Raw genomic sequence first — 25,590 nt, forward strand, 5'->3', positions numbered from 1 at the left:
ACCCTTGCTGATTCTTTGTCTACTTTTGGTCTTCGGACCGTGTGTTTTCAATAGAATTACTGCTTTCATAAGAAAAAGGGTCAATGCAGTGCATGCTATGATGCTCCAACGCCATTACCAAGCTCTCCCACGCAATGAGCCACTGATAGTAGACACCGAAAACTAAGTTCTAAGATTAGAACTAGGGACAAAAGAAGAAGTGGGGAATGAAGGAAGTAAATTATATTAAAAATTTAAAAGTTAATACCTTAGAGACAGGCACCTCCACACCCTAAGGATTCCTGGTATAAGGGGGAACGTTTATCGATCCTGACTGACTCTATTCATAGAAGACTCGCCCTAAACTGTTCGGGGAAAATTGAGAACAAGAGAGTGCTCCAGAGGGATAAGTTTGGGAGGGTCGGGGTGGAGGGGGTCCAGATGGGGACGCGTGTGTGTAACCTGATAATCGCTTCGTGCCATAGCAATTCGCGCCATAAAATGTAACTGTTTAAATGTTTTAAATTAGCCAATCATGTAAGACCGCGCCAACCTTTTCCCGCTTTGTGCTTCCAAACCCTATATAAGAATTTGCCCTTTAAGGTCCGGGTCGACTCCTCTGTCTCCCAAGTAGAGATACGTGTCGACCCGGAGCTCCGCTTACTAAACCTCTTGCGTTTGCATCAAGCTCGGTCTTCTGTGTCTGTGGGTCCGCGCCTTCCCGAGACTGGAGTTGGGGTTTCCTTTTTGGGATCCTACACTCAAGCCCACGGAGCCGAGTGGTGATGGATCAGACACGTGTGCAGAGGGCCGGGAGATGGTGCAGGGCTGGATGGCGAGAGAGTTTGACTCACACGCCGAGCACACAGAAGTGAAGGGAACCACCGCAGAACAGAGGCAGGGGAGCCCCAGGACCACACACGTGATTTAGAGACCCTCTGTCACTGTATGTGGAAGGAGACAAGACCAGAGGCAGGCTGGTGCAGTCTCCCAGGGCCGTGGGGTGGTGAGCAGGCATGCCAGTGGTGACGGCAGGAGGTGTGGGAGGCAGGTGTCTGTGGGGTGGAGGGAGGGACCAGGAAGGAAGGGGTGAAGAATGGCCCCAGGCCTCCAGGTTTGAGACCTCTTGACGCCAGGACAGGAGTAAACGTGGTGAGCAGGTTTGGGGGTGGCCAGTGAACCCCGTGCTGGGCATGTTTAGTCTGAGGTGACCATGTGGAGCTATCTAGAAGCAAGTTAGTTCAAGCTGCAGGTGAAAATTCGAGATTCATCACGGTTATTAAAAATATAGCACCAGCTTTCTTCTCACAGCACTTCCTTTGACCAAGGTCTTTTGAACACGCTGTCTTACTTGATGCTCTCTCGTCTGTTTACACAAGAAATACAGGGGGAAGGAAGATCTTCCCTACAGTGAAATGCCAGTTGATAGATGTAGAAGGAGTGGAGACATTATATATAAATTATATATAAAATCGCCATTTTATAACCATCACAGAAAGGATTGGTTTGGGCAAAATCATCAACGGATGTTCAATCTTGGGGAGAAAGTTTGATGAGGAGAATGGAACTGGAGTCACTGTTGTGGGGATCAGAGGCAGTTGCCGAGGTGGAGACAATGAGAATGACGTGGTTCACCTCGAAGAACACGGAGATGTGCAGGGCTGAGAGATATCAGGAGCCGTGGACCACAACGGGGCCAGAACGGGTCCTTGTTGAGTCTTTGCAGAGAGTAGGGACATTCGCAGTTGTCTGCCCTTCTCATGAAGCAGGTGACCACGCTCCTCCCACAGAAGGTACCAGAAGTTCTCCTCTGGAGACACGGAGCCTGGGAGACTCTGGACTGAGGACACAGGGGGCACAGCTGAGGCGAGGGTCAGCGCTGCCCTGCTCTGCTCCTAGGAAGTCATAGATGCTCCAGGCAAGAGATCTCCATGGAGACCGAGGTCCCCCCGAGAGAGACCACCACGTACCACATGGGGAGTCCTCCAACCACAGGCCAGTTCCCCACCGGGTTAACCAGAATGTGCAAAGCCTCTAGTCAATCTTTAGTACCTCATCCACCAGACACTGAAGGAAAATTTCCAAGGTGAAAGAGAGAAAGAAAGAAACAGAAAAATGGGACCTGGAAGAAACAGAGATGACGAAGGGATCAGGGGAAAACGTCAAGTGAACTGTGAGTAAAACCTTGGAGAGAAAAGAAGTTACTGCATTCGCAAAACAAGAACAAGATTCAGGGAAAAAGGAATAATTAGTGGTATCAGTTCTTGAAAATTAAAACTGTGATCACTGAAATAAAAATGGAATTAAAGAGTTGGAAGGTAAAACCAAGAAATCTCCCAAAAGTGAACCCAACATAGAGAGATGGGCAATAGAAGAGAAAATAAAAGAAAACTAGAGGCTCAATATTGGCTGTCTGAATCAAACTAGTAGGATTTCTAGAAAACGGAGGGGGAGGAAATTTTTAGTCTCTGGAATGAAAGGATCCATGAAAATGAATTAAAAGAGACTCACATGAAAGCATGTCATCATAAAATGACAGAACTTTAGGAATAAAGAGAAGATCCTGAGAGTTTCCAGGGAGAAAACACCCCACACCCACGTGTATACCCTCTCGGGCTGCAGGAACCCGAACGGCACCGGACCTTTTAGGGAAGATGTAGGTGAAGTGGAGATGGCAGCTGGCCGTTAAAGATGGCTCACACTCACGGCTGTGGTGCAGAGCCGTCGCTGGGAAACGGGCGTCCTGCCAGGCTGCATCTCCCCAAACTCGTGCATTTAGGTGGGGCCATGTCCGAGTTCTCCCCAATGCAGTGTCAGCAGAGGGATGTTCCGGCTTCAGGCAGAGGCCCCTGTGACGCCAGCAAGCCTTCAGGGCTCCCTCTCCCCTCCTGCTGGACCAGGTGTCATGAAGCCCTACAGGCTGGAGGAGCCACAGAGGAGAAGCTGGTGTGGGGCCCCCAGAGTCGCCCGCCAAAAGGAGCAGGAGCAGGGTCACATTGTGATGGAGTTTGGGCCTCTATACACTTGGGGTCTATTTGTTACAGTGTGTCACGTTACCCTAAATAACGATGAGCATCAATGCCTTTAACATACTGAGGGAAGGTTATTTTCAATCTGGAATTTTATACTAAACTTTCTATCAAACGTGATGATAGAATAAAAGCATTTTTAACACACAGAAACAAAAAGAAACAAATAAAAAACCCCAAGGAAACAAAAACCTCTGATGCACCTGTTCTAGGGAAGCCACTTCAGGACGTGCCTCATCATATTGAGGGTGTAAATCAAGATGCAGGAAAACACAGCATCCAGGGGAAGGATTTTCCACACAGGAGACCTGCAAAGGGACGTCAGCTCAGCCCAGAGAGTGCGCAGCCCAGATGGGGCAGGAGGATGGAGGGCTGCAGACACGGATTCTCCAAGGGGAGAGATGGACCTGAAAGACTAGTGGATGTGTTTGAGTATTTGAGAACTTATTGATCAGCATTTGACGACTGATTGAGTATTTGAAAAATAAGTACAAATATGTAGAAAACTAAAGAAACTATGAAAAGAAGGCAATTGTTACAAGAAATTGTAAGAGAAAGAAAATGTAATCATAATTACAACCTGACTCAACAGTATGTGATTTTGCGTAGTCACTATAACTGGTAATTGATTTAATAAAAATCGAGTTATATCTATGTTGAGAAGATACGGCAAATGAGCATATTCTTCTGAGAGATGGAGGTAAAAACCAGGAGAAACCACCAAAAGTGCTCAGTGTGGCTGCCTCGGAACGGGGCTTCACAGAGGGGAGGAGCTGCTACTGCTTTTCATTAAAGTCTTTTGATACTATTTGATTTTTTAAATGTGCTTATATTACTCTGATAAAAATTAAAATTAATTGAAAAATTATTGAATGGAAGGATCCAGTTGAGAGAGAGGACCATAGAACAGAGAGCAGAATCATCATTTGGGGAGCTCCCAGGAATGCAGGGTTGTCATTCCGCACAGCAGGTCAGCCAAGCCCGGCCGACTGTGGGCGTTCTGTGGGCCTGCTGGAGGCCAGCAGTCACGATGGTGCAGGGGGACTGTCCCCGCCGTCCTCAGCCACCCGGTACAGGCAGGAGAACGTAGACAGACCTTTCCAGTAGGGTTTTGTCAGACATGTGAGAAAAGGAGAAGAGGGCAGATGGTTCTGCGATACTGACAAGTGTGTTACTGAAAAGAGACCACAGAAAACTCAGCCAGATGGGCAGGGGAGGGGGAAGAATTGAGGAGGAGACGGCCAAGCACTGGAGATCTCCACGAAGTCAGAAGAGGTCGTGTGGGAGTGAGGGAACCAGCCAGATGGAGGGAAGGGCTGCAGTCAGCGTGCAAGGCCTGCGCAGTGATTTTGGGGTCTCCTGGTTACAGCATCATGCTGGGAGGTGGCAGAGGCTGGTGACGGGGAGCAGAGGAGAAGAGACAGAGGCCAAGGCGCTGAGAGAGAGATAAAGCAGGGGCCTGGCAGCTTCTGCTCATCCTTCCTGCCTCAGCCCGAAGTCCTTCCGGCCCCGACTCCTCATCTGTCAGATCACCCTCGTGTGGCTTCCCAGGGAGCCACATTCCTCCTACAAGAAGAGTCATCACCCTGCAGCAGGGCTACCCGTGCACTGGCCTCCACCACCCGCTGAGCGCAGGCCCCGGGGGGGGGGGGGCTGAATCTCCTTGCTCTGGTCCTATGACGACCACACTCTCCCCGTGCGCTCAGCATTGAGCAGGCCCTTCATGCACGTGTGCTGACCGAGTGACTGAATGCAGTGGTGGTGGTGGTGGGGGCACGGCTGCCGACCAGAAGTCAACGTGGCCTCAGCTGGCTGGGGTAAACATGGCCCCCCATCTGTTGGTATCTCACAGAAGGATAAGCAACCACATATCGGGTAATTCAGGCGTTTCTCCTGTTGAGCAGGATGAGGAATCAGACAGCTTCTGGACGGCCCTCCTGGCTCTGGGATTCGATGATCCCAAAGCTCGACTGTGATCCGTGTTCCAGAAAAGAGGGGAGACCGTCTAGTATGTTGCTGCAAGGTTTAAACTGGTTGTGATTTGCTTGTTTGTTTTTCAAAGGGCCTGGGGCCGTAAAGTTGGACGACGCGACGCTGGCTGCTCGTGGGTCTCAAGTCTTCGGTGGCGTCCTTGTGCTTCAAGTGCTGGTGGTGTTGATTTGGCTGCTCCAGTGCCTCACAGCAGGGTGGAGGGTGAGAGGGCCGTCTGGTCTTGGCTGAACCTTAGACACTGCTCTGGTCTCCAGCGCAGCTGATCCTGGAAAGACCTCTGTGAGGGTCAGTCCTTCACTCTGCTCGTCCTCCCTCACTCTCCTCCCCACACAACTGTTTCCTGAGGACATGTTCCCGACGCACGGAGAGTCCTGAGACGGGCTCCAGGAGCACCGAAGAGCCCACGTGGAGAATTAGCAAATGCCCACAGCTGCCACAGTCATTTCAGATTTTAAAATAGAAGCGTCTCGGCTGTGCTTGAGGTGCCCTGTGCCTGTGCCCCGGCCCCCTGGCGTCGGCCTGCACCTCTCCCATCCCTGTTTCTGGACTTTCACCATGTGGAGGTACCTGTAGTCAATATATTGTATTATTATGTTTTTAAATTTATGAAAATGGTATCTAACTGTAACTACCATTCTACTTCTTTCACTTAAAATTATGTTTTCTTAAACTACAGTATAAAATTTCAAACATAAATAAAAAATAGAGAAAAACAGTGAGCCCCCAGCTGGTCTCACTCAGCTTCAGCAAAACAAGGTCCTGGCCAACCTGGCTTTATCTCCGCCCCCACCCCAAGGTTATAGCAAATCCTTCCCATCCCTAAATATTGTAACATACATCTCTAAAAGATAGGGAAACTTTTAAAAACATACAATTGCAACACCAGACACACCAAAAATGGCAGTAGTTCTTTAATTAAACATTCCGGCACTGTCCTCATTTCTGCTGTTTCTCTCCCTCTCTCTCTTTCTCTTTCTTTTTTGTTTGCTTATTTGACTTAGGGCCCCAGTAAAAAGGTCAGACGCTGCACTTGGTTGAAATATCTCTTACACCTCTTCTAATGTAGAGTTTCTCCCTGTTTTTCCCCCGTGTGGTTTGTTGTGAGGAAGCCAGATAAGCTGTCCTATACACCTTCTCAGTCGGCATTTGCTGCCCGCGTGCCTGGCACTTCCTTAAACTGGCAGAAATTCAGGTTGAATTTTTCCTTGGCAAGACTACGCCATGGGCGATGCTGCGATGTTTCGTCAGGAGGTACACGTTTCTGCCTCTCTCTGTCTGCATGATGTTGGCAGCAATGAACAATCCTCGATCCACTCCTTGGCTGGACACTGTGACTCCCTCATTCATTCTGCGCTGATGCACTGGAATACGTCTACGAGGACAAGCTCTGCCTTGGCAGGACACATGCTGGGTTCTCTGTATTTACCAGTGTTGAAATCAGTGAGTTGGTTCTTAGTGTCTTCCAGAGGTGGCTGATAAGGTGTTTCTGTGCAATATCAGCAGGAAGTCAAAGATTCAAACATTCTGGATGTGTTTCAACCCACTGATGATGACTTCCTCACTGAAATTTAACGTGTCTCATCTTTGGCCAGCGAGAGCCTCTTCCGGCCGGCCTTTTGCACAGTGTTAATGGTCCTGATCGCCTCCTTGCCTTGGAGAACGACAGGGGTTGCAGGGTTACTCGTGCATATCTGAGCTCAACTTGGAATCAGCTGTTTCTACCACTGAGCCTGGTTCTTCTGGTGGGAATGGCACTGAGAGACCACGATCTGGGTGCTTGGAGTTTTGATCACAACTGAGTCTGTTGTTTCTAGGTTTGCAGTTTGACAGAGCTCACCTGGTCCTTCTGGCTCCAATTCAGGACGACATTCCCTTCGGTTCGGCTCACTGATCTGCATTTCCCTTCTCCGAGCTGAAATTTCCAGTTCCCAGTGTTGCCAACGGGATCACTCGTTTGCTTTATCCCAGAACACATAACACCCCGTAAGAATAATACTGACACTGTCGCCATGAATATGATTACTGGAAACAGGCTATTTATTATTATTTTTGCTATTGTTTGGTCATTAGGGGATCTCACCACAAATGGCACAAATTCCTGAGTTTTAAAGAGAACTGAAATATTTCCTCTCAATACGGTTATGAAACCAACTGCATCTATACTTAGGTTCATTTTATTTTCAATATTTTGAAATGCTTTTTAAATTTAATTTTGTTTTATAATATATGTAAAATATTTACAGGGCTTCAAAGTCAAATCTGTCGAACAACTTCTTTTTCTAAGAGGTCTGGGCTCCATGTCTGTCATCTTCACCCTCTGTGCTGTTGACAAATCTTCTAACTCTATGGTTACTCCATTCACTTCTGAAAATATAAGGATGTATATAATATGTGTGTATGTGTAAATATATTTATATGAATGTGTGTGTATACACATTTTCATTCTCTCTTTTTTAGGTAAATGTAGCATATTTTTCTCCATGTTGCTTTTTCCATTTCACAACATATTCTAGTGACAACTTCATAGCAGTGTATATAGATGTTTCCTATTCCTTTTCATAGCTGTATAGTATTTCATTTTGTGAAGGCATCCTAGCTTATTCACCCACTCACTTTTGATGGCCATTTGGGTTAGTTCCAATTTTTCTATTACAAACAATGCCGCAATTAGTAACTTTTGCAATTTCTTTTCGTATCTTTGCCAGTGTACCTTTGGAACAGATACTTAGAAGTGAGACTGCTGGGTTAAAGGGTAAATGTGTGTGTAATTTTATTAGATATTGCCAAATTACCCCCACAGGGCTGTGCCTTTTGCATGCCTATCTGCACTGCAGGACAATGCCTCTCTCCCCAGAGCACTGACAACAATTTTGGGGATTTGTGCCAATCTGACAGTTGCAAAATGGTATTAGAGTGCAAGTTTGATTTGTATTTCTCTACTGTAAGTGAAGTTGATAATCCTTTTATAACTTAAGAACTATTTGCAATTCTTTCTGTAAACTTTTGTTCATATCACTTGCCCATTTTCATCTGAGGTTGTTTCTATTTTTCTTATTACGTTTAGAAGTTCTTTATATTTAAGGATATTAACACTTTGTGATATAAATTGCAATTATTTTTCCCAATTTATATTTGTTTTTCCATTAAAAACAAATGCTGTATTGATTCTTTTGGGTTCTCCAGATACTTAACCATTTCATCTACAAATAGAAAAAAAAAACCTAATTCTTTCTATTTCCGTGCCTAATGGATTTGTCTTGTCTGGTTGCATTGGTGAATACCTCCAACACAATTTAAAAGAGTGTAAGGATCCTTGTCTTATTTCTTACTTTGTAGTGAACACCTTTAGTGTTTCCCTATTAATTAAGATATCGGCTTAGAGCTGAGGTATTTATATTTTGTTATGTTAGGGAAATATCAATAGCAGTTTCTTTTTTATTTTTAGCACAAGTGGGTGCTCGGGTTCTCAGTATCAGCCCTGTGGTGCAGGCTGAGGACGAGGCTCTTGACTCCAGACGTGGCTTTGGGCTCGGCCTCTCCTGCGAGTCATTTTTCTCCCTTCTGTTGCATCAAAGTCCCTATGTTCCCGGGGATTCTCAGCCGAGCAGTAAGAAACTAAATTACTCTAAAAAGCTGACTGCCCCCTACTCTTAACATGGAGGAAGAATTTGTTCTGAGCCAAGTTTTAATGCCAATCGGTGAGATCTGCAGTGGAAAAAGGGGTCTTGCTGCTGCTTTACTGCTGCTTCCAGGCAGGGCAGTGTGGCCCCCACACTTGCATCCTTGCTCCTCACCCTCCTTCTGCTTCATTGTTTCCCCTCGTTCCCCGGGGCCTTTAGCATCTGGACCACAGTCTTGTCTTCCCCCAAATGAGTTCTACACCACGGGGACAGCCCTGCACTCGCGGCACCCTCCGTTCTCTGACCTCCTCATGTCCTGACCTCTCCTCTCCTCCCCAGAAAACCGCTGCCAGGACTCCAGGCATCGTCCTCATCTGGAACCACCCCTTCCTCACTCACAGTCCCCTGCTTTCAGCTTCCTCAGTCAGTTGTGCCAGAGCCTGACTCTTTGACGTTGCGTGGCTCCCAGTCTCTCTCCTTGTCTGTCTCCTGCCTTCACTTCATTCCCCTCCAGGTAAGAAGAGTGGTCCTCCCTATAACACCTCACGCAGGGGTCATGGGTACCCCAGCCGCATGCCTTCTGCTGAATCCATATTGGGGTGTTCCAGCACCCCATTCTTAGACCCAGCAACCATGTGTGTCTGGGACGTGGCAGATCTGCACGCATCCCAACTATCTGGGGCCCATGCGACTGTCAACACATTGACTTTCTCTATCCAGTCAGCTCTCCACTTTCCACAATGATGACTTCAATCTTCCTTATCTTACAGTTTCTTAGGTATAGAGCCTGGTTACTCACTTAAACTGGGGTGTCTATCAACCACCTGTCTCTTAGCAGGGACCATTCTGGTCTCTGGGATACAAAAATGAACAACGAAACACCCACGGTTTCTACATTCTTGTCTATTATTCAAAGAGGCAATGCTAATAGATTTATACTTATTATTGCCATCACTCCCTTTCAGCCTTCCCTACCAACAGCTCTTCACTAAGATCAAGCTATGTGCTCTGCATGCTGAGAATATCACGGTGACAGGACATGGCCACTCCCTCACAGACTCTGGGAAAAAGCGAGATAAAATAATAAATATGTTACATCCGTCATGTCATGCAGTCACATGAGACAGCAGAACCAGAGGGCGATGGGCTGTGCTTCTGAGCGAGAGGGCACCGAGCAGGCTTCTAGGAGGACAAGGTTTGAGGAAGTGAGCGCTGGGACAGCCAGGCAACAGGTGCTCAATGGCGGACAGAGGGTGCAGGGCCCAGGTGTGTGGGGGGGCACTGGGCCAGCCCTGCAGTGAGTGTGACCCGAGCCGCCCTGAGGCCAGTGTCACCACGACCCAGGTGGGCAGAACCCCGGGTGGGCAGAACCCCCAGTGGAGCAGAATCCCAGGTGGCCAGAACCCGGGTGGGGCAGAACTCCGGGTGGGCAAACTCCGGGTGGGGCAGAAAGGCTCGGCTGGGCCTCATCACCTCACAGAAACCTGCGGGATCATCACAGAGCAATACCCCATTCCCAGAACGTCCCTTTCTTAAGAGCATTTCTCGACCTTGATGAACACAGATGTGGTGACACGACCTGCCGAGCGGGCTCGGTCGGCTCCACTTGGTGACCTTCTCAAAGGATGTCCACGTTTGCAACAAATAAGTGGAAATAATAACACATCTACTAAGGGAGACAAAAGTTGGCTGTTTTGATAGGGAAAGGGTCCCTTGGATCTTTTTGTCTTAAGATACTTTTGAGTCATTTAGGAAAAATTTAGTGCTTTATTAACACGTGCCATAATTGAGAAAGGATGGTCCTTAATATGGCATGTGAAAACCAGAAGCTACTTAGTGGAATTTTTACTGTATGGCAACATATGTGACCAGCTTTCAACCATTCCTTCTCTGAAAAGAAAACGAGCTTCTGGTTTCCAGGGAAAGCCCTGGTGCTCCGTGGCCCCTGCCTCTCCTACCTTCCTCCTGTGATCCTGGTAGGCTCTCTCCCAGGGGCACTGCAGGCTCTGGCTGCTGTCGGGAAAAGTCAGCCGGCCGGCCCTGTGCATCTCGAAGACACGACTGAGGGCGCTCTTCAGAGCGGCGGCTCAGGCGGTGCAGTCCTGGAGACGTTGTGTTTGTGGATCACGTGACCGTCGTCATGGCATCGCCGGGGAGAGGGCCCAGGGCAGAGCCTGGGCGCTTCACCAAGAGGAGCGGACACTCCGCTCAGGGGGAGTTCTCTCTAGAGAGCCTGAACACTGCATGGGGCCCTGTTGATGACAAGCTGGCCTCCCCGTGCTCACAGATGAGCTCAAGGGATTTCTCCTCCAACTTTTCTCCTTCTCCTCCTTCCTTCTCTCCTTGCTTCTTCCTCCCCCTCCCCTCTCTCCTGTCCCCTTTCCTCCTTCACTACCCCCTTTCTCTCCTATCTTCAAATAATTTGTAATGATTTGGACAACTCCAAATATTTTTATTTGTAGCTTAAGTGTCAGATCTTCCTTAAAGTTTTTTTTTTCCAATTGACTTGAGGATTAGTTACAGAGAGTTTTAGCCATTTTAAGCCATTCCTCTCTCCACGGCTTTTATCTGTTTGGGATGGGTTTTCCACAGGACAAATGAAGTAAAAGTGATGCTAGGGTATCTGTTGTGTCATCCGTCTTTGTCAAAATCATGTGCATAATTTGGGAAATGACATGATTAGAGGAAGTGGTTAACAACAAAATAGCGATATTATTTTCATTCCAGAATCGTAGTCTGCATTACATCACAGTATCTGTTACAGAAAACTGTCTAGTGCAGAATAAGTGAATGGGAACTTATTGTTCAGCGATGTGTAAATAAAGAATAGAAACAGGGCATTTTATGAGGAATCGTGTTCTGCATATTAGCATGATTCAGTGGCTTTCAGTCTGAAGGAGAATGAGCCAAGCTTAAGTTGAATCAGACTTGGGAAAAATAAGACGTGAATAAAATCAGAACATGACTGTCTCTAGCCCTGCTTCAGGCAACTGGGGCACGCCGTACCTCGCTCCTTCTAATGATCTTCGAAAGTTTGGCAGAAGACCTCGAAAGCTGGTAAAATTGTTGATGTATTGACAGTTAAAAAGTTGTCTGGGCTTTTCAAAGAACTAATTTATTTTAGTTTAGAATTGTTCACAAGTATTAACTTCAGAAAACTGTGCATATACAGTAGGAGATAGACATAAGAATTACTACCTAAAGCATACAGCCAGCACTTTAAGACATAAGGCTTCATTAAGATTTCTAAACTATAAAATCTATATGTCATATTCAGAGGAATTCTACTAAAATCATTAATTCCCTTTACGCGGCTATTGTCATCAGTCAAGCCCAGTGTTCAGCAGATGCTCCATGTCTGCTGTTCATGATGATGGGCTGACGTGTGGATGCTGCAGGTGAGTCCCCAGCTGGTCCTCCACGGGGCTGTCTGTGCGGCTCTGCTCCCTTCCTTTTCTGAAGCCCATCTGCCACAAGTGCGAGGAACTTCTGAGGGTGCTCAGCCTTGCTGCCAGTCGAGGGAGGGCGGGGGCAGCGTCCTGCCCAGTCTGCTCACTCGTAGACACTGGATGGAATAAGTGATATTTAAAGGTTTTGTAATCACATGGGCTCTCATGGTGTTTGATACACGTTGTTATCAATTCTCGTCACATAAGTGCTGTCAGGGAGGAGCCTAGCCCCGCACCTGACACCAGACGTGGCCCCCACGAACCAGAAAGTTCATCGTCAGCGGCACCATCTGGACTTTGATGCACCCACCCACTCGGGCGTGAGCTAAGTTTTGGTTGTTAACAAGATCAGACCAGAAAAGTCAGTGAACTAGCAGTTCCTGGGAATATTTCCTGAGGGAATAATCTGAAGCTCTGACAATTTATACACTTGGAAGAATTACTCATAAAAGTGGAAAATTGGAAAGTCTGGCGTTTAATTAATAGTGTCAATGTTAGTTTCCGCTAATGTTCGTTTTCTGTTCCGAGACCCAGTCCATGATACCACTTTGCATTTTGTGAATTTTTTTTTTTTTGTGAGGAAGATCGGCCCTGAGCTAACATCCGATGCCAATCTTCCTCTACTTTATATAGGACACCGCCACAGCATGGCTTGACAAGTGGTGCATCAGTGCGTGCCCAGGATCCAAACCTGCGAGCCCCGGGCCACCAAAGCGGAGCTTATGTACTTAACTGCTATGCCACTGGGCCAGCCCCATTTTGTAAAATTTTTTGTGTGTGTGTGAGGAAGATCAGCCCTGTGCTAACATCCATGCCAATCGTCCTCTTTTTGCTGAGGGAGACCAGCCCTGAGCTAACATCTATTGCCAATCCTCCTCCTTTTTTTCCCTTTTTCTCCCCAAAGCCCCAGTAGATAGTTGTATGTCATAGTTGTACATCCTTCTAGTTGCTGTATGTGGGACGCCGCCTCAGCATGGCTGGACAAGCAGTGCCTCAGTGCGCGTCCGGGATCCGAACCCGGGCTGCCAGTATCGGAGCACATACTTAACTGCTGTGCCACCGGGCCAGCCCCATTTTGTAAATTTTTAAGGAGAGATTTGTTTTGTGTTGGGCTGGTTTGAATGTTTAATGTTACACAGTTTCTACTTATACTCTGCAGAAAACAAACACCAAAGCCTATTTTTGATTTGATTATTCAAATAACACCTGTATGTTCAGCTCCAGCCTTAATCAGTGTTTTGGCCCAATATTGACTCAAATATTGAGTTTATTAGAAATGCCTTGAAATGTTACCAAGAGATAGCCTGAGTATGTGAAGGACAATACATATAATTGATTATTATATCATATATAATATATGGTATAAAGCATTTGTGATATAATAAATATTAAATCCTTAATATTCATAATTTTTTCCTGTGTCCTGTGACCGTAACTTTAAGTTTGAGTTTGGTTTTTATGTTCCTCTGCCATCCCACAAGAGCAATGAGATCAAAGCAGAGCAACGGGTTTTACTCTCATTCCGCAGGACAGAATGGTTTAAAAACAATCTCAAGTTACTTCCGATTCGTCAGCTTTTGGAGGACAAGTGTGCTCACAAATATGGATCCACAGAACAAATGAACGTGTCTCCAGTGCCCTCCAGCGTGGGTTGCCGAGATCCTTAACCACAGACCCGGGTGCCTCCTTCCAGTGAGGGTGGGCCGGCTTTTCTCCTCCCACTGAAAACACTGAGAATCCTGGACACCATCTTACACACATCGAGGAGCTGATGTGGGGTCAGGAGTTTCGAGGGTGTGATGAAAGAAATCAGAGTCCTGAGCCAGCTCACAGGGAAGAAGTTTAGGTCTTCGAGGTGAGAGAGATGGGGGTGTCTGATGGGAGACAAAGGCGGCTCCCTCAGGCAAAGGCGGATCAGGAAGAATCCTGCCCCAAAGCAGCTGCTGGGTCGCTGCAGAGCAGAGTGCCTGCAGCCCAAACTCACATTCCCGGGCAGCGAAAACACCCTCGGATAGTGGAACTGGCTAAGGACGCCCTGCGCTGACGACGCCCCGAGATGACAAGAAGTGAGGGCCTCCCTCCAAAGGCCTCGACTCTCCCGTGTCTCCGGCGCCTGAGCCTCTTGCAAAGTGAATCGCCCAGGACGGAACCGGCAGAATCTTCAGGAAAGACTCTTGGAGACAACAGATCCTGAGATCAGGAGACATGGATTCTAGGACAACTACACTTACTGTGTTTCAAGGAAAAAAAGATAAAATTGGAAATATTGCAGGTACAGGAAACCACAGAAGTTTTCAACACAGGAGGAACATTTATAAAATTTGCAGGATTTGACCGTATGCTGAGTTGCTTAAAGGATGGCAGTCACACAGATAACGTGGCAGTGGGACTGAGCCAGGAATTAGCAACCAAAGGTAACTTGAGATCCATATGTTTTGAAGTACACGGTCAGGAACAAGACAGGCATGTCCCTGGGACCTTCAGGAGGTGCTCTTTGTATAAACTGGATGTATTTGTTGGGTGTTTTGAACAAAAGGAATTCTAGCTGCCGGTAACTGAGTGCTGGTGGTGTCAACTGCCGCCTTAGTGATGTGATCACTTTTCAAGAATGTTAGCCCTAAGGAGACTCACTTAGCTCTAAGAGTCCCACTCGGGGATGTTCTTGGGGAATTAACCCAGAAGAGAGGACAAGCCATACACACAAAGGATGAGCTTCAATGTCATCCATTTCTCTGCGGGTGAAGAGATGCACCTGCCGAGTCCACGGTGGGAGACGCTCACCTGCTCATATTCGCAGGATGGGAACAGTGCAGCCAACACCATTATGGTTGGAAGGATTATAGACTCAATAAAGCGAATACAAAATTGTTCCTCTTACAACATGTAAGAATCAGGAGCATTCACAGAGCCTAGAAGACATCCTGGAAAAGCTAACTTGTTTTTAATTTTTAAAATGGAATGAAGTAATTTTATTTTTTTAAATGGATTTTATCAGATTTGTGTGGTTACTTTTTTAAAAGTCAATTTGATGTGCAAATTAGGCCTTGACCCCACATCTACAGCCCACCCCCTGCTCCCTGACACTACTTCTCTTCTCCACGGAGCTGAGAGAGTTCAGTAACGTGTACCCCACACCCTGTTCCCAAGACAGGTTCTCTTGTAAAGCAAAGGAGAATCTCCTTGGCGTCTAAACATCTCCGGGTTCTCACATTTTCTGGTTGTGTGGCTGGTGAATATGTCTTTGCTTAATCAGTCACACCCTGTTTTCGAGGCATTCGGCTGTCCCCGGGCATCTGCAGCCAGGAGACCACATATGGAGAAAGCACTGAACTTTTCAGGCTGCTAAGAGCAGCTGGGAAGGATCCTAAGAGTACTATTCCTTCTTCCACCTTCCTCCTTCCTCCAAGCCAGGCCAAGGGGAGAGCTCATCTGACTTTCCTGGGAAATCTGGGCAAAGCCAACCCCTCAGGGCAGCTGTGCCCAGAGCTCCCAGCTCCACATGGAAAGAAGACGAGGGCGCAGGACCTGCCGTGACCAGAACAGACGCAGAGCTGGGGCTGTCCCCCATGCAGAGGCTCTCATGTTCGCGACAGGACCCTGTCCTGCCAGGTCTCCGCCCCAATTATTTTCCTTCTGGCTGTGGGAAGCAGTGAGACTGGCAGGGGTCTGTGCTACTTTAAAGCAGCTATGTTTTTCACTAGTTATTGGTGCTCAAGGCTGGCCTTCGGTGAAGCTCATGTCATCTGCAGGGGAGGGTCGATGCCTGGTGAGGGGCGGGGAGCGGGTGCTGGGGGAACAGAGCAGTCAGCAGAGGGTGGTCGCTGGAGGAAGGCCAAGGGCACTGGCTGCTAGGACGGCAGTGGACTCCAGTGTGGCTCAGCCCTGTGGGCTGGCTCTGTCTCAGTGGCCCTTGAAGTCAGGCTCTGCGGGGGCACAAACTAAACAGAATATGTGTGTGTTCTGGGCCCTGGGGGTGGTGTCGGGAGCCTCCAGATGCCCCAGCACCTCAGGAGCCCAGGCAGGGAACAGGGCCCCAGGCTCAACACACTGTCACTGGCTGCCGTGTTAACGCAGATGCAACTGTAAAATAAATAAACCATTTTCTCTGTCATAAAAACAAGGAAGTAGTTCATTAGCATTTTTGGCAACATGTCCTTCCCTTCGAGAAAGCATGGCTGGAAAACGAATGACCCCCCTCTCCTCCACTTTAACCAGAAGATGAGTCGTGAGAAGAATGTGATGTTCACGTGAAGAGGGGATGAGGGGCCCAAGAGGTAGGAAGATTGGAAAAATTCACAGAAGCCATGGAGAGGGTAACAACGTGCACAAACTATGCTTTTGGAAGTTTGGGTCGAGTTTACCAAGGCTGATGAGGAAGATAAATCGAGGACCCAAATAACAAATTATTTTTTTATTGGTGCTCAGCATCCTTTCTATCAGTAGGAATGTATAGAACCAAGTGTGTGCTGAGGAGTGCACCCTGATGGCATTAAGAACTCTTGTTCCAGCAGCGTGGCAAGTGGCAGAGTCCTGGGCTAGGAGTCCGAGACGCAGGGTCGAATCCCAACTCCGACACCTGGACGCTATCTTCAGGCACGTCACTCACCTTCCGACCTCAGCACCCTCACGAGTGACACTCAGGGACCTGATACCTCAGACCTGTTACAAAAGGCAAGGAAGACCACAGGGAGAAGCACTTTAACACAAAAGTGCCCCCAGGTCTCAGGACTGGATGATGGAGGCGCTGGTGCTGTCTTCTTCCATCCTCCTCAATTCGTGGGTTTTGATAAGTGAATAACTGCAGGGATGGGGAGTTCAGACTTCTGGAAGAGGCCCATTCAATTTAGGGCAACTTGAATTCAGAGGAGATAGTTGAAGTGATCTGAAATTTACCTTTTCATACCTTTACCTTTTGATTCTAAGTCTGCCAATTGAAGTCACGCTTCAATTGACTTGAAGCCCATGACAGCCCCTTAATGTAGCCTCTGCCCCCTCACCCCTTCCTTAGGCTGGATGTCTTCAGTTCCTCTAATGACTCCTTATATGATGAATGAGCACTGCTTGAACAGTAATCCACAATGGGTGTTGGGAGGTAGGGAAGGGGGTCCGCATGTGGATCAGAATCTGGTGGGTAGAGTTCAAACGGTGCCCATCTCCCTCCGCAGAAGACACTGATGAACTTCCTCGCCCTGGTGGTTCCCTCCAAGAGCCAGCCCCTACCTGCTGCCCCAGCGCGGCCATTTGGAATCACCCCTGCCAGTACAAAGGAGCACTTTTGTCAATGGAAGTGGTTGGTCAGGTGAATGGTGTGGAAGCAAGAAAAAAATGGTTGAGAAGCATGGATAGATTTAGTCCTAGTCCAGTCTCGTATTTCCACTCAGGAAACTGTCTCAGGGAGGTTGACAGGACCTGCTTGAGGTAACACATCTCCCTAGTCCTGGGCTTATTAGGATGTGAGCCTCTTAACTTCTGTGCTTATGGCTTCCTCAAATCTGTGGAGAGATCGCGTCATCTCTGCTCTCTTCCAATTACATTCTTATTATAAATGGGCATTGCAGACACCTTTTGGGGTGTCTGCCCAGCTCCCAGGACCCCTAGCTCCCTAGACCTGCCCCTGGCTGCCATGTTCTTACCTTATGACGCCCGCACCCCTGCCCTTGGCCTGGGACCCAGTTGACTGGATCAATAAAATGATCCCTTTAGAAACTGGAATTGGTATTTGGATTCAGCTAGCTTGTCTTTGTGTTGCCACTGAGACACCCACAAAACCTTGGGAGACAAGGCAGCCGTCTTCCATCTCGTGGACATAGAAACAGGGAGAGAAGCCTTCAGCGAAGAGCAGACTGAGGGACTTGGAGGGAGGAACGGAGGAGCTGCACCCGGAGGCCGACGGGCTCCTGCTGCCTTCCAGGCCCCGGTTTAGATCTGCAAGAAGCCTGCTTCCTTTGGGTTTATGACAGATCCAGAATCCTCCAATAAATTCCTCCTCTCACTTGAGCTGTCCAGAGTGGACAGACACCACCCTGGAGAACCTAAGACCACAAGGTAAGGTAGTTTCTGTTTCCACCTAGTTTTATGCATTGGGGATGTTTGTCTTCCTGGGAAAACATGGTGACCTGCCTTCCTCCACAGAACAATCTGCAGATCCCTAATCGACTGGCCTTCTTTATTTCACTTCCACCACTAGGAAAACCAAGAACTATTTGCAAGATCTTTAGGTTGATGTTGCCACTTGAAGAATTTTTAAAGTGCTTTGAACTTCCTGGAGTAAGAGTGCTCTGTTAAGCCTGGATCACTGGACAGTCATCGCTTGGCTAAAACCTGGAAATTATAGTGAGTCCCTCAGATGGAAACACAGTCATATTGGTTTATAGTTACATAGTTATGTTTGCATGAAAAATAGGACCCCAGTCTCCCTCCTCAGACCTTTTATCCTCTTCCCTACTAGTCGTCACTTCATTAATAGTAAGTTGAGGAGTTCTTAAGGCATGTTTCTCCCAGGACAAAACTGAGTTTTAAATATCAGAAAAGCATTCTTTTTTCGTGTGTGTGTGAGGAAGATCAGCCCTGAGCTAACATCTGCCAATCCTCCTCTTTTTTTTTGCTGAGGAAGGTTGGCCCTGAGCTAACATCTGTGCCCATTTTCCTCTACTTTATGTGAGACGCCGCCACAGCATGGCTTGACAAGCAATGTGTCAGTGTGTGCCCGGGATCCGACCTGCGAACCCCAGGCTGCCGAAGCGGAGCATGCACGCTTAACCGCTTGCGCCACCGGGCCAGCCCCAGAAAAGCATTCTGCAGTCGTCTTATCCTTGGGCCAGAGACACTCTTGGGTTACTTAATTTTTAAAAATAGAAGTGATTGTTGTCAAAACGGCACCCAGATACAATAAGTAGTAATAACATCGTTTCAACCTTACAAGGTTGGCTCAGCTGGGATGGAGACAGAGCTGGACCCCATGTGTTCCGATTCTTGGTCCGGGATGGGTCCCTGTGCATACACCTTTGTGTTCGCAATGTGTCGGTGAAATACACTTGCGGTGTTTCAATGGCAACAGTGCCCTTCTTCTGTAGACATACAGTAGACATCTTGGTTCATAAACGTTTGAAGATTTGACCAGGTCATCAGTTGAGGACAAGCTGTTGCTTCCTTGAGGTAACGAGATGCAGGTGAAGGGTGTTCGTTCCTGAGGGCCATTAACACCATGGGCCTGGGAAGGTGAGGAGGGGACAGGGCTGGTGGGGGGCTTGGTGTCCTCCATTTCTTCCTCTGTGTCCTCCACTGGGTGAGCTCCCTGACAGCTAACGCTCACTGAACTCTTTCCAGCCAGGTTCCCAGCCTCTAGGCTTGATGGAGACCACACTAAGACTTTGGAAATCTCACTTGCTCACTGCCAAACCCAGATTGCCGTTCCCATCCCACTCCCCGACCTCTCTGCAGGATCTCCGACCTCCTGCACCACTGGCTCCTCTGCAGGAAAAATGCAGATGTACCCCAAAGTAAAGAAGCTCAAGTTCAGAGCCCCCAGCTGCACAGGCCCCCAAGGCCTCGGGAAGACCTAGTCATTTTCTCTTTGTAATTTTAATTTCTTTTCTTTTTGATCGATGCCCCACCCACCCACCATGGCCGGGATGCTTTTCTGGAAGCTCTTCCCTGTCCCATGGATTCTTTTTTTTTTTTTTTTTTTTTTAAAGATTTTATTTATTTTATTTTTCCCCCCAAAGCCCCAGTGGATAGTTGTGTGTCGCAGCTGCACATCCTTCTAGTTGCTGTATGTGGGACTCGGCCTCAGGATGAACGGAGAAGTGGTGCCTCGATGCGCACCCGGGATCCGAACCCGGGCCGCCAGCATCGCAGCGCGCGCACTTAACCACCAAGCCACAGGGCCGGCCCTACCTGTCCCATGGATTCTGCGTCATCTCTCTGAGTGATGTCTACTCACACATACACTTTTAATATGAGCTCCTGGTTCATTCCTGGTGTGTTTTCTCTGTCAGGTTGTGCCCTGAGGTCGGTGCGTGAGCCACTAGAGAGTGTGAGGCTGAGAGGGTGGACAGCATGCTTCCCACGCTCAACCAGAGCGGCTCCTCTCGAGCATGTTTAATATGCTGTGTTGTGCTTAGTTTCATCTAAAGAAAATGTCCTGGAACTCCAGTAGTCCACAGCTGGTGTCTTAAATATTAATGTTAATAACATGCTAATATATGTGATATTTTGCCCATGAGCATGGAATAATCATTTGCTGTGATATCTAATTTTAACAGATGTCAGCGAATTGCACAGTGAGTCAGCACACTTCTTCCCAATCCAGCAGAGCCCCTGGGGTGAAACGTGCAGGTGAATGGAGCACTTGGTCAGTAAGAGACTGTTTTTCCTTCTCTTGATATTTTGAGTATAGGGATTTGGCATATTAGTGAAGCCACAGGTTGATTCAGGCCACAGGGCATTCTTCTAACGAGAGATGAGAAGGCACAAGGAGATGGAGCTCAAGCAGTGGGGGCCAGTGGGAACACGCTGCACCCTGCAGAGCGTCCGGAGGAGTGATGGGACCACGGAAGCGGTACCAGGTCTTCCGAGAGCTCCTCACAGACGGGTTCAAAATGAAACTATGTCAGAGCCTTCAGTGTACACCATGTGTACGCCAGTCTTACCCTTCTGAGATTGACCTTTACCTGGAAAACCATTTCATCCAAAAGGGCGAGGTTCAACACAGACGAAGAGGTGTACCAAGGACCAAAACTGTCCAAGCATTTCAGCATGAGCTGGAAACTAATCACCAGCTGGCAGGACAGTGGGAAGACGAGGGATGATCATAACAAATCAGGCACCCAGAATGAATCAGCCATAGACATGATTGGGAAAAGATAACCTGCTGCAGAGTACCATTTACGAGACTAAAGTCAGTAATTCACCCTCTAGACTCTGCATTACTCAAGCTCGTAGAAGAGAAATAGGTCTATTTTCATGTCCACATTTTAAGAAAGACCCTGGGAATACTATGGATGGGGTGTTTTGAAGTGGCAGAATGCCCCCAAGGTTTGGGCACTGCACGGGGCATCTGTCCTGACTCAAGCTGAATGATGGAGCGGGCTGCTGAGTGCACTGAACAGCACGGGCTCCTTCCTCCTCGGGCCCCAGTGGGCTGGAAGGAGCCCAACACAAGGAGAATAAGCCTGTACCGGCAAAGAGAACGGGAAATTCGGATGACAAACCACTTCTGAGGGTGGGAAGGGCAGAAGAGCATGACAGTGGAGGCTGCTGTCATCTTGCTGAAGGATCCCTAGAGAGGCTTGGAGACATGGGGTGTGATTGGGGTGTGATTGTCTGAGAACAGGCTTCCAGCAACTGCCCTTCTGCCTCCCCTGCTCCCCCTACCCTCCCCTACAGTGGGCCGGTTCCCAGTAGGCAGACCCAGAGGGCTCTTCTTCAAAGACCTTGACTCAGCAGCCTGGGTGGGGCCACAGCTTCTAGCGTGGGTCTGGGGCACAGAGTGCAACCTTCCTTACTCTGGCCTGGGTTGGGTATGTCGATGGTGCGGAGGAGCCGGAATTGTCAGCCTACTGACAGCTCCTCACACGTCTGTCCCAGGTAAACCCATCCGTGGACACAGAACTCCAGCTTACTCTTCCATTCAGAGAAGTCCATGGAAAACCCACAGCATCTCATCAGAATGAGCCACTGATTCTTAACATACACAAGCACCCAAGTATCCTCAGACTTTCAGAAGAAAATCAGCAACAAGAGGAGAGTGATGAAGATGCACAAAGACAACTGACCAGAGAAAATAGCTAAAAGTTAGAAAACAGAAGAAAATTAAATTAAAAGTCTAATTCTTGTCCTCAGAAAGATTCAAGAAAATACTGCATATCCATAATGTAAGAACAGGATGATATTTGAGAACAGGCAAGAAACTAAAATTGTGATTGTTGAACTTGAAATCCGACAGAAGAGATGGAGGCTAGCCAAAGGAGTCTTCCAGAACAAATCTCAAAAAGGGAGGTGGAGAAATAGACAAGGGGGACCAGAGTCACAGATAAAATGTCTGACTACCAGGAGTTTCAGCGAAAGAAAGAGGAGAGTGAAGAACAGTAGGACCTACTGGGACAAATTCCCAGCGCGGAAAGAAGACCCCACTCCTGAGTCGACGCCTGAGGGCTGGGAAGCCGGGCGGAAGGAGCCACACGAAGACCTGGCCAGAGGGATCTCAGAACCTCTGGATGGGGACCCATCCGAGAGCTGCAGGGAGAAAAGGCCAGACCACGCGCGAGGATCTAGAGGCACCGCCAGCAACACCTCAGGAGACACTGGAGCCACCGGAGCCACCGGGACGTCACGCGGTGCAAGGGCAGAATGAGGACGGTATTTCCCCTTCTCTTCGGGGAACGAAAATAAACGAAGAAAATGAGAAGGAGAAACACGTTCCACCTACAACAAAACCAGGAGACGGGTGAGGGCCCACTCCTTGCAGACGGGGGACATCGGGAGGCCGTGAGGACAGCACATGGGAGCCAGGGACCCAGAGAGGCTGCAGGTCCAAACGCCTCAGAGTAATGGTCACGTCCGCAGGGAAGGCAGAGAGGGCGTCGTGTGGGCATCAGGCCCGCTCGGCACGAAAAGTGAGAAAGAAATGGGTTAGAGCCCTGGATAGGCACACAGGCAGGAGCTTCAGGTGGAGGGTATGCTGGGGTGCTCACTGGGGCCGCGGAAGCCACACACAGCCACCTCGTCTCACACCCACCATCCTCTCGCATCCACCTCCATCTCACACTCACCATCCTCTCACACCCACCCCGCCATCTCACACTCACCCCACCGTCTCACACCCACCCCATCTCACACCCACTCTTTGTCTCATACCAACCCTTTGCCTCACACCCACCCCCTGCCTCACGCCAACCCCCCAATCTTGCACCCACCCTCCATCTCACACCCACTCCTCATCTCACACCCACTCCTCATCTCACACCCACCCCATCTCACACCCACCCCATCTCACACCCAACCCCCAGTCTCACACCCACTCCCATCTCACACCCACCCCATCTACTGCCCACACCCCAACTCATACTCAATCCCCGTCTCACACCCACCCCTGTCTCACATCCACCCCCATCTCACACAGAACGCATCTTACACCTAGCCCCCAGTCTCACACCCACACCCATCTCGCACCCACCCCATCTCACACCCAACCCCCATCTCACACCCATCCCCATCTCACACCCACCCCCATCTCACACCCATCCCTTGTCTCATACCCACCCCCAAGTCTTACACCCACCCCCATCTCACACCCACCCCTTGTCTCACACCCACCCCAAAGTCTCACATCCACCCCCATCTCATGCCCACCCCTTGTCTCACACCCACCTCCAAGTCTCACACCCACCCCCATCTCACACCCACCTCCATCTCACACCCAACCCCAGTCTCTGGGGAATGGGGCAAGGAGACTGGGCCCTGGGCCCCACCTGAACCTCTGACCCACAGCTGTACAAGGAGGACTCTCCACAGTAGAAGATGAGCCATAAACAGAATGAAAGGAGCACAGGGTCCTTACAGAGATAGAGTAAAAATAAAAAACATGAAATAAAGAGAAAGGAACAAGCAACACACACAGCAGAAGATGCAGAAATATGTGACCTGGAAGAGAATGAAAACAGTGACCAGAAATATCTCCTGGAATGAAATATCCCACGTCCAAATCAAGAAAAACAAACAGCAGATGGGGGCACATGGAATGAATTATTTTAAGGAGAAACAATAACACCATGAATATGATGAATAAACTAGGACCAATGGGGTCCTTCATGTCAAGAAATGAACAAAAATAAGCTCAACTCACCTAGTACAAAAAAAAGACCGTCAGGCTGATTTACAAAGCAAAACAAGCATCATGTTGTGTGGAGAACAGGCCTAAGACAGAGGACTCAGAGGGTGTTCAGGAAACGGCTTAAAACAGAGGACTCAGAGGGTGTACAGCAACAGGCTTAAGACAGAGGACTCAGAGGTTGTACAGAACAGGCCTAAGACAGAGGACTCAGAGGTTGTACAGAACAGGCCTAAGACAGAGGACTCAGAGGGTGTGCAGGAACAGGGCTAAGAGAGAGGACTCAGAGGGTGTGCAGGAACAGGGCTAAGAGAGAGGACTCAGAGGGTGTGCAGGAACAGGGCTAAGAGAGAGAACTCAGAGGGTGTGCAGGAACAGGGCTAAGAGAGAGGACTCAGAGGGTGTACAGGAATAAGGCTAAGACAGAGGGACTCAGGGGGTGTGCAGGAACAGGCCTAAGCCAGCAGGATGCAGAGGGTGTACAAGGAAAGGATGTGCAAAGCCTTCCCAGGTAGATGATCCTGACAAGCACGCACAGGTGTTGTGTATTTTTTTAACTAGACCAGAAAAAGTATCAAAAATAGCCACAAAAATACCTGAGAGAAAGGATCATGGCTGTGGGCGTAGAGCTCATCTGGAAATGATAGGTCCGTGAGCCCAGAAACACCCTCAGGTTTATACAGGAATCCACTGATGAAAATGACCCCAGGTCATCTTGGAAAGGAGTAGTCCACACGTGGTCTTGAGACAACTCAATACCATCTGACAAATTAACTTCTATCCTCACCTCACACCTTATGCCCAAATAAATTCTAGATAATCCAAAATGTAACTGGAGAAAATGAAAGTAGTAAATGAAAATACGAGCCATTGTAAAAATAAAGGGAAAGTCTCTCTGAGTGACACAAAACTTGAGAAGATAAAATATGAGATTAATAGAAATAATTTAAAAAATAAAATATTAATAAATTTGATTACGTAAAAATAAAATCTATCTTAACGTGAAAAAAAATCAGTGTAAACACAATCTGAAGGCAAAACAACAAAACTGGGGTAAGTATTTTCAAGGTACAGTCCTAGACAAAAGGTTAATTTCTTTGGTAGATAAGGAGTCCCAGCAAATCCGTTCAGAGACCACAGACCCAATGGAAAAATAAGCAACAAAGAGAAACAGACATTCGCAGCAAAAGAAATACATTGGCCTTAAAGTTACGAAAGGAGTCAGAACAGCAAGAAACGCAATCAGCATCGCAGCGAGCTCTGTGGAGGAGCCTGTGTGTCGTCCACAAACCCTTCTCTCCTCTGGGCACGTGGCGAGCGCACTGCGTCTCCCCTGCAGCTGGCCGTGGCCACGGGTCGCTCCAGGAAAGGGAGTGGAGTGACGGGTGCCATCTCTGGGTTTAGGCCTTTGCATCATGGATTTGCCTCCTCTGCCCTTTCCTGGGGTGGGGGGGTGGGCAGCTGTGACCACGCAGACAAGACAGGCTCCGAGGACGGCCAGAAGCAGGAGCTGTGGGCCTGAGTGACTGCGTGGAGCCCTGCACTGAAGGTGCATGGAGGGTGTTTGTAGGAGGAAACACGGCACGCCCCTCAGCGGGGAGGTGGTCCAGTCAACGCTGGTGCCTCAATGTGATGGGAAACTGTGCAGTTTCTTCTGAATGAGGTAGCTCTGTATGCAATGATTTAGAAAA

The 25,590-nt window shown here is 48.4% G+C and overlaps 1 protein-coding gene across 1 annotated transcript in view; it reads right to left on the bottom strand.

The window, feature by feature from the left end:
- The window catches only part of CFAP97D2 (CFAP97 domain containing 2), a 34,912-nt gene extending 24,235 nt beyond the window's left edge, over positions 1–10,677 (bottom strand). The window contains exon 1 of the mRNA XM_087435751.1: positions 10,579–10,677. Coding sequence (XP_087291877.1) covers positions 10,579–10,668 — 90 coding nt within the window. The 5' untranslated portion in view covers positions 10,669–10,677. The remainder of the gene's footprint in view (positions 1–10,578) is intronic.
- Between the last annotated feature and the right edge of the window lie 14,913 nt (positions 10,678–25,590).

This window comes from Ceratotherium simum, chromosome 10 (assembly GCF_057802395.1).
Source record: "Ceratotherium simum simum isolate JZ-2026a chromosome 10, ASM5780239v1, whole genome shotgun sequence".
Taxonomy (NCBI): domain Eukaryota; kingdom Metazoa; phylum Chordata; class Mammalia; order Perissodactyla; family Rhinocerotidae; genus Ceratotherium; species Ceratotherium simum.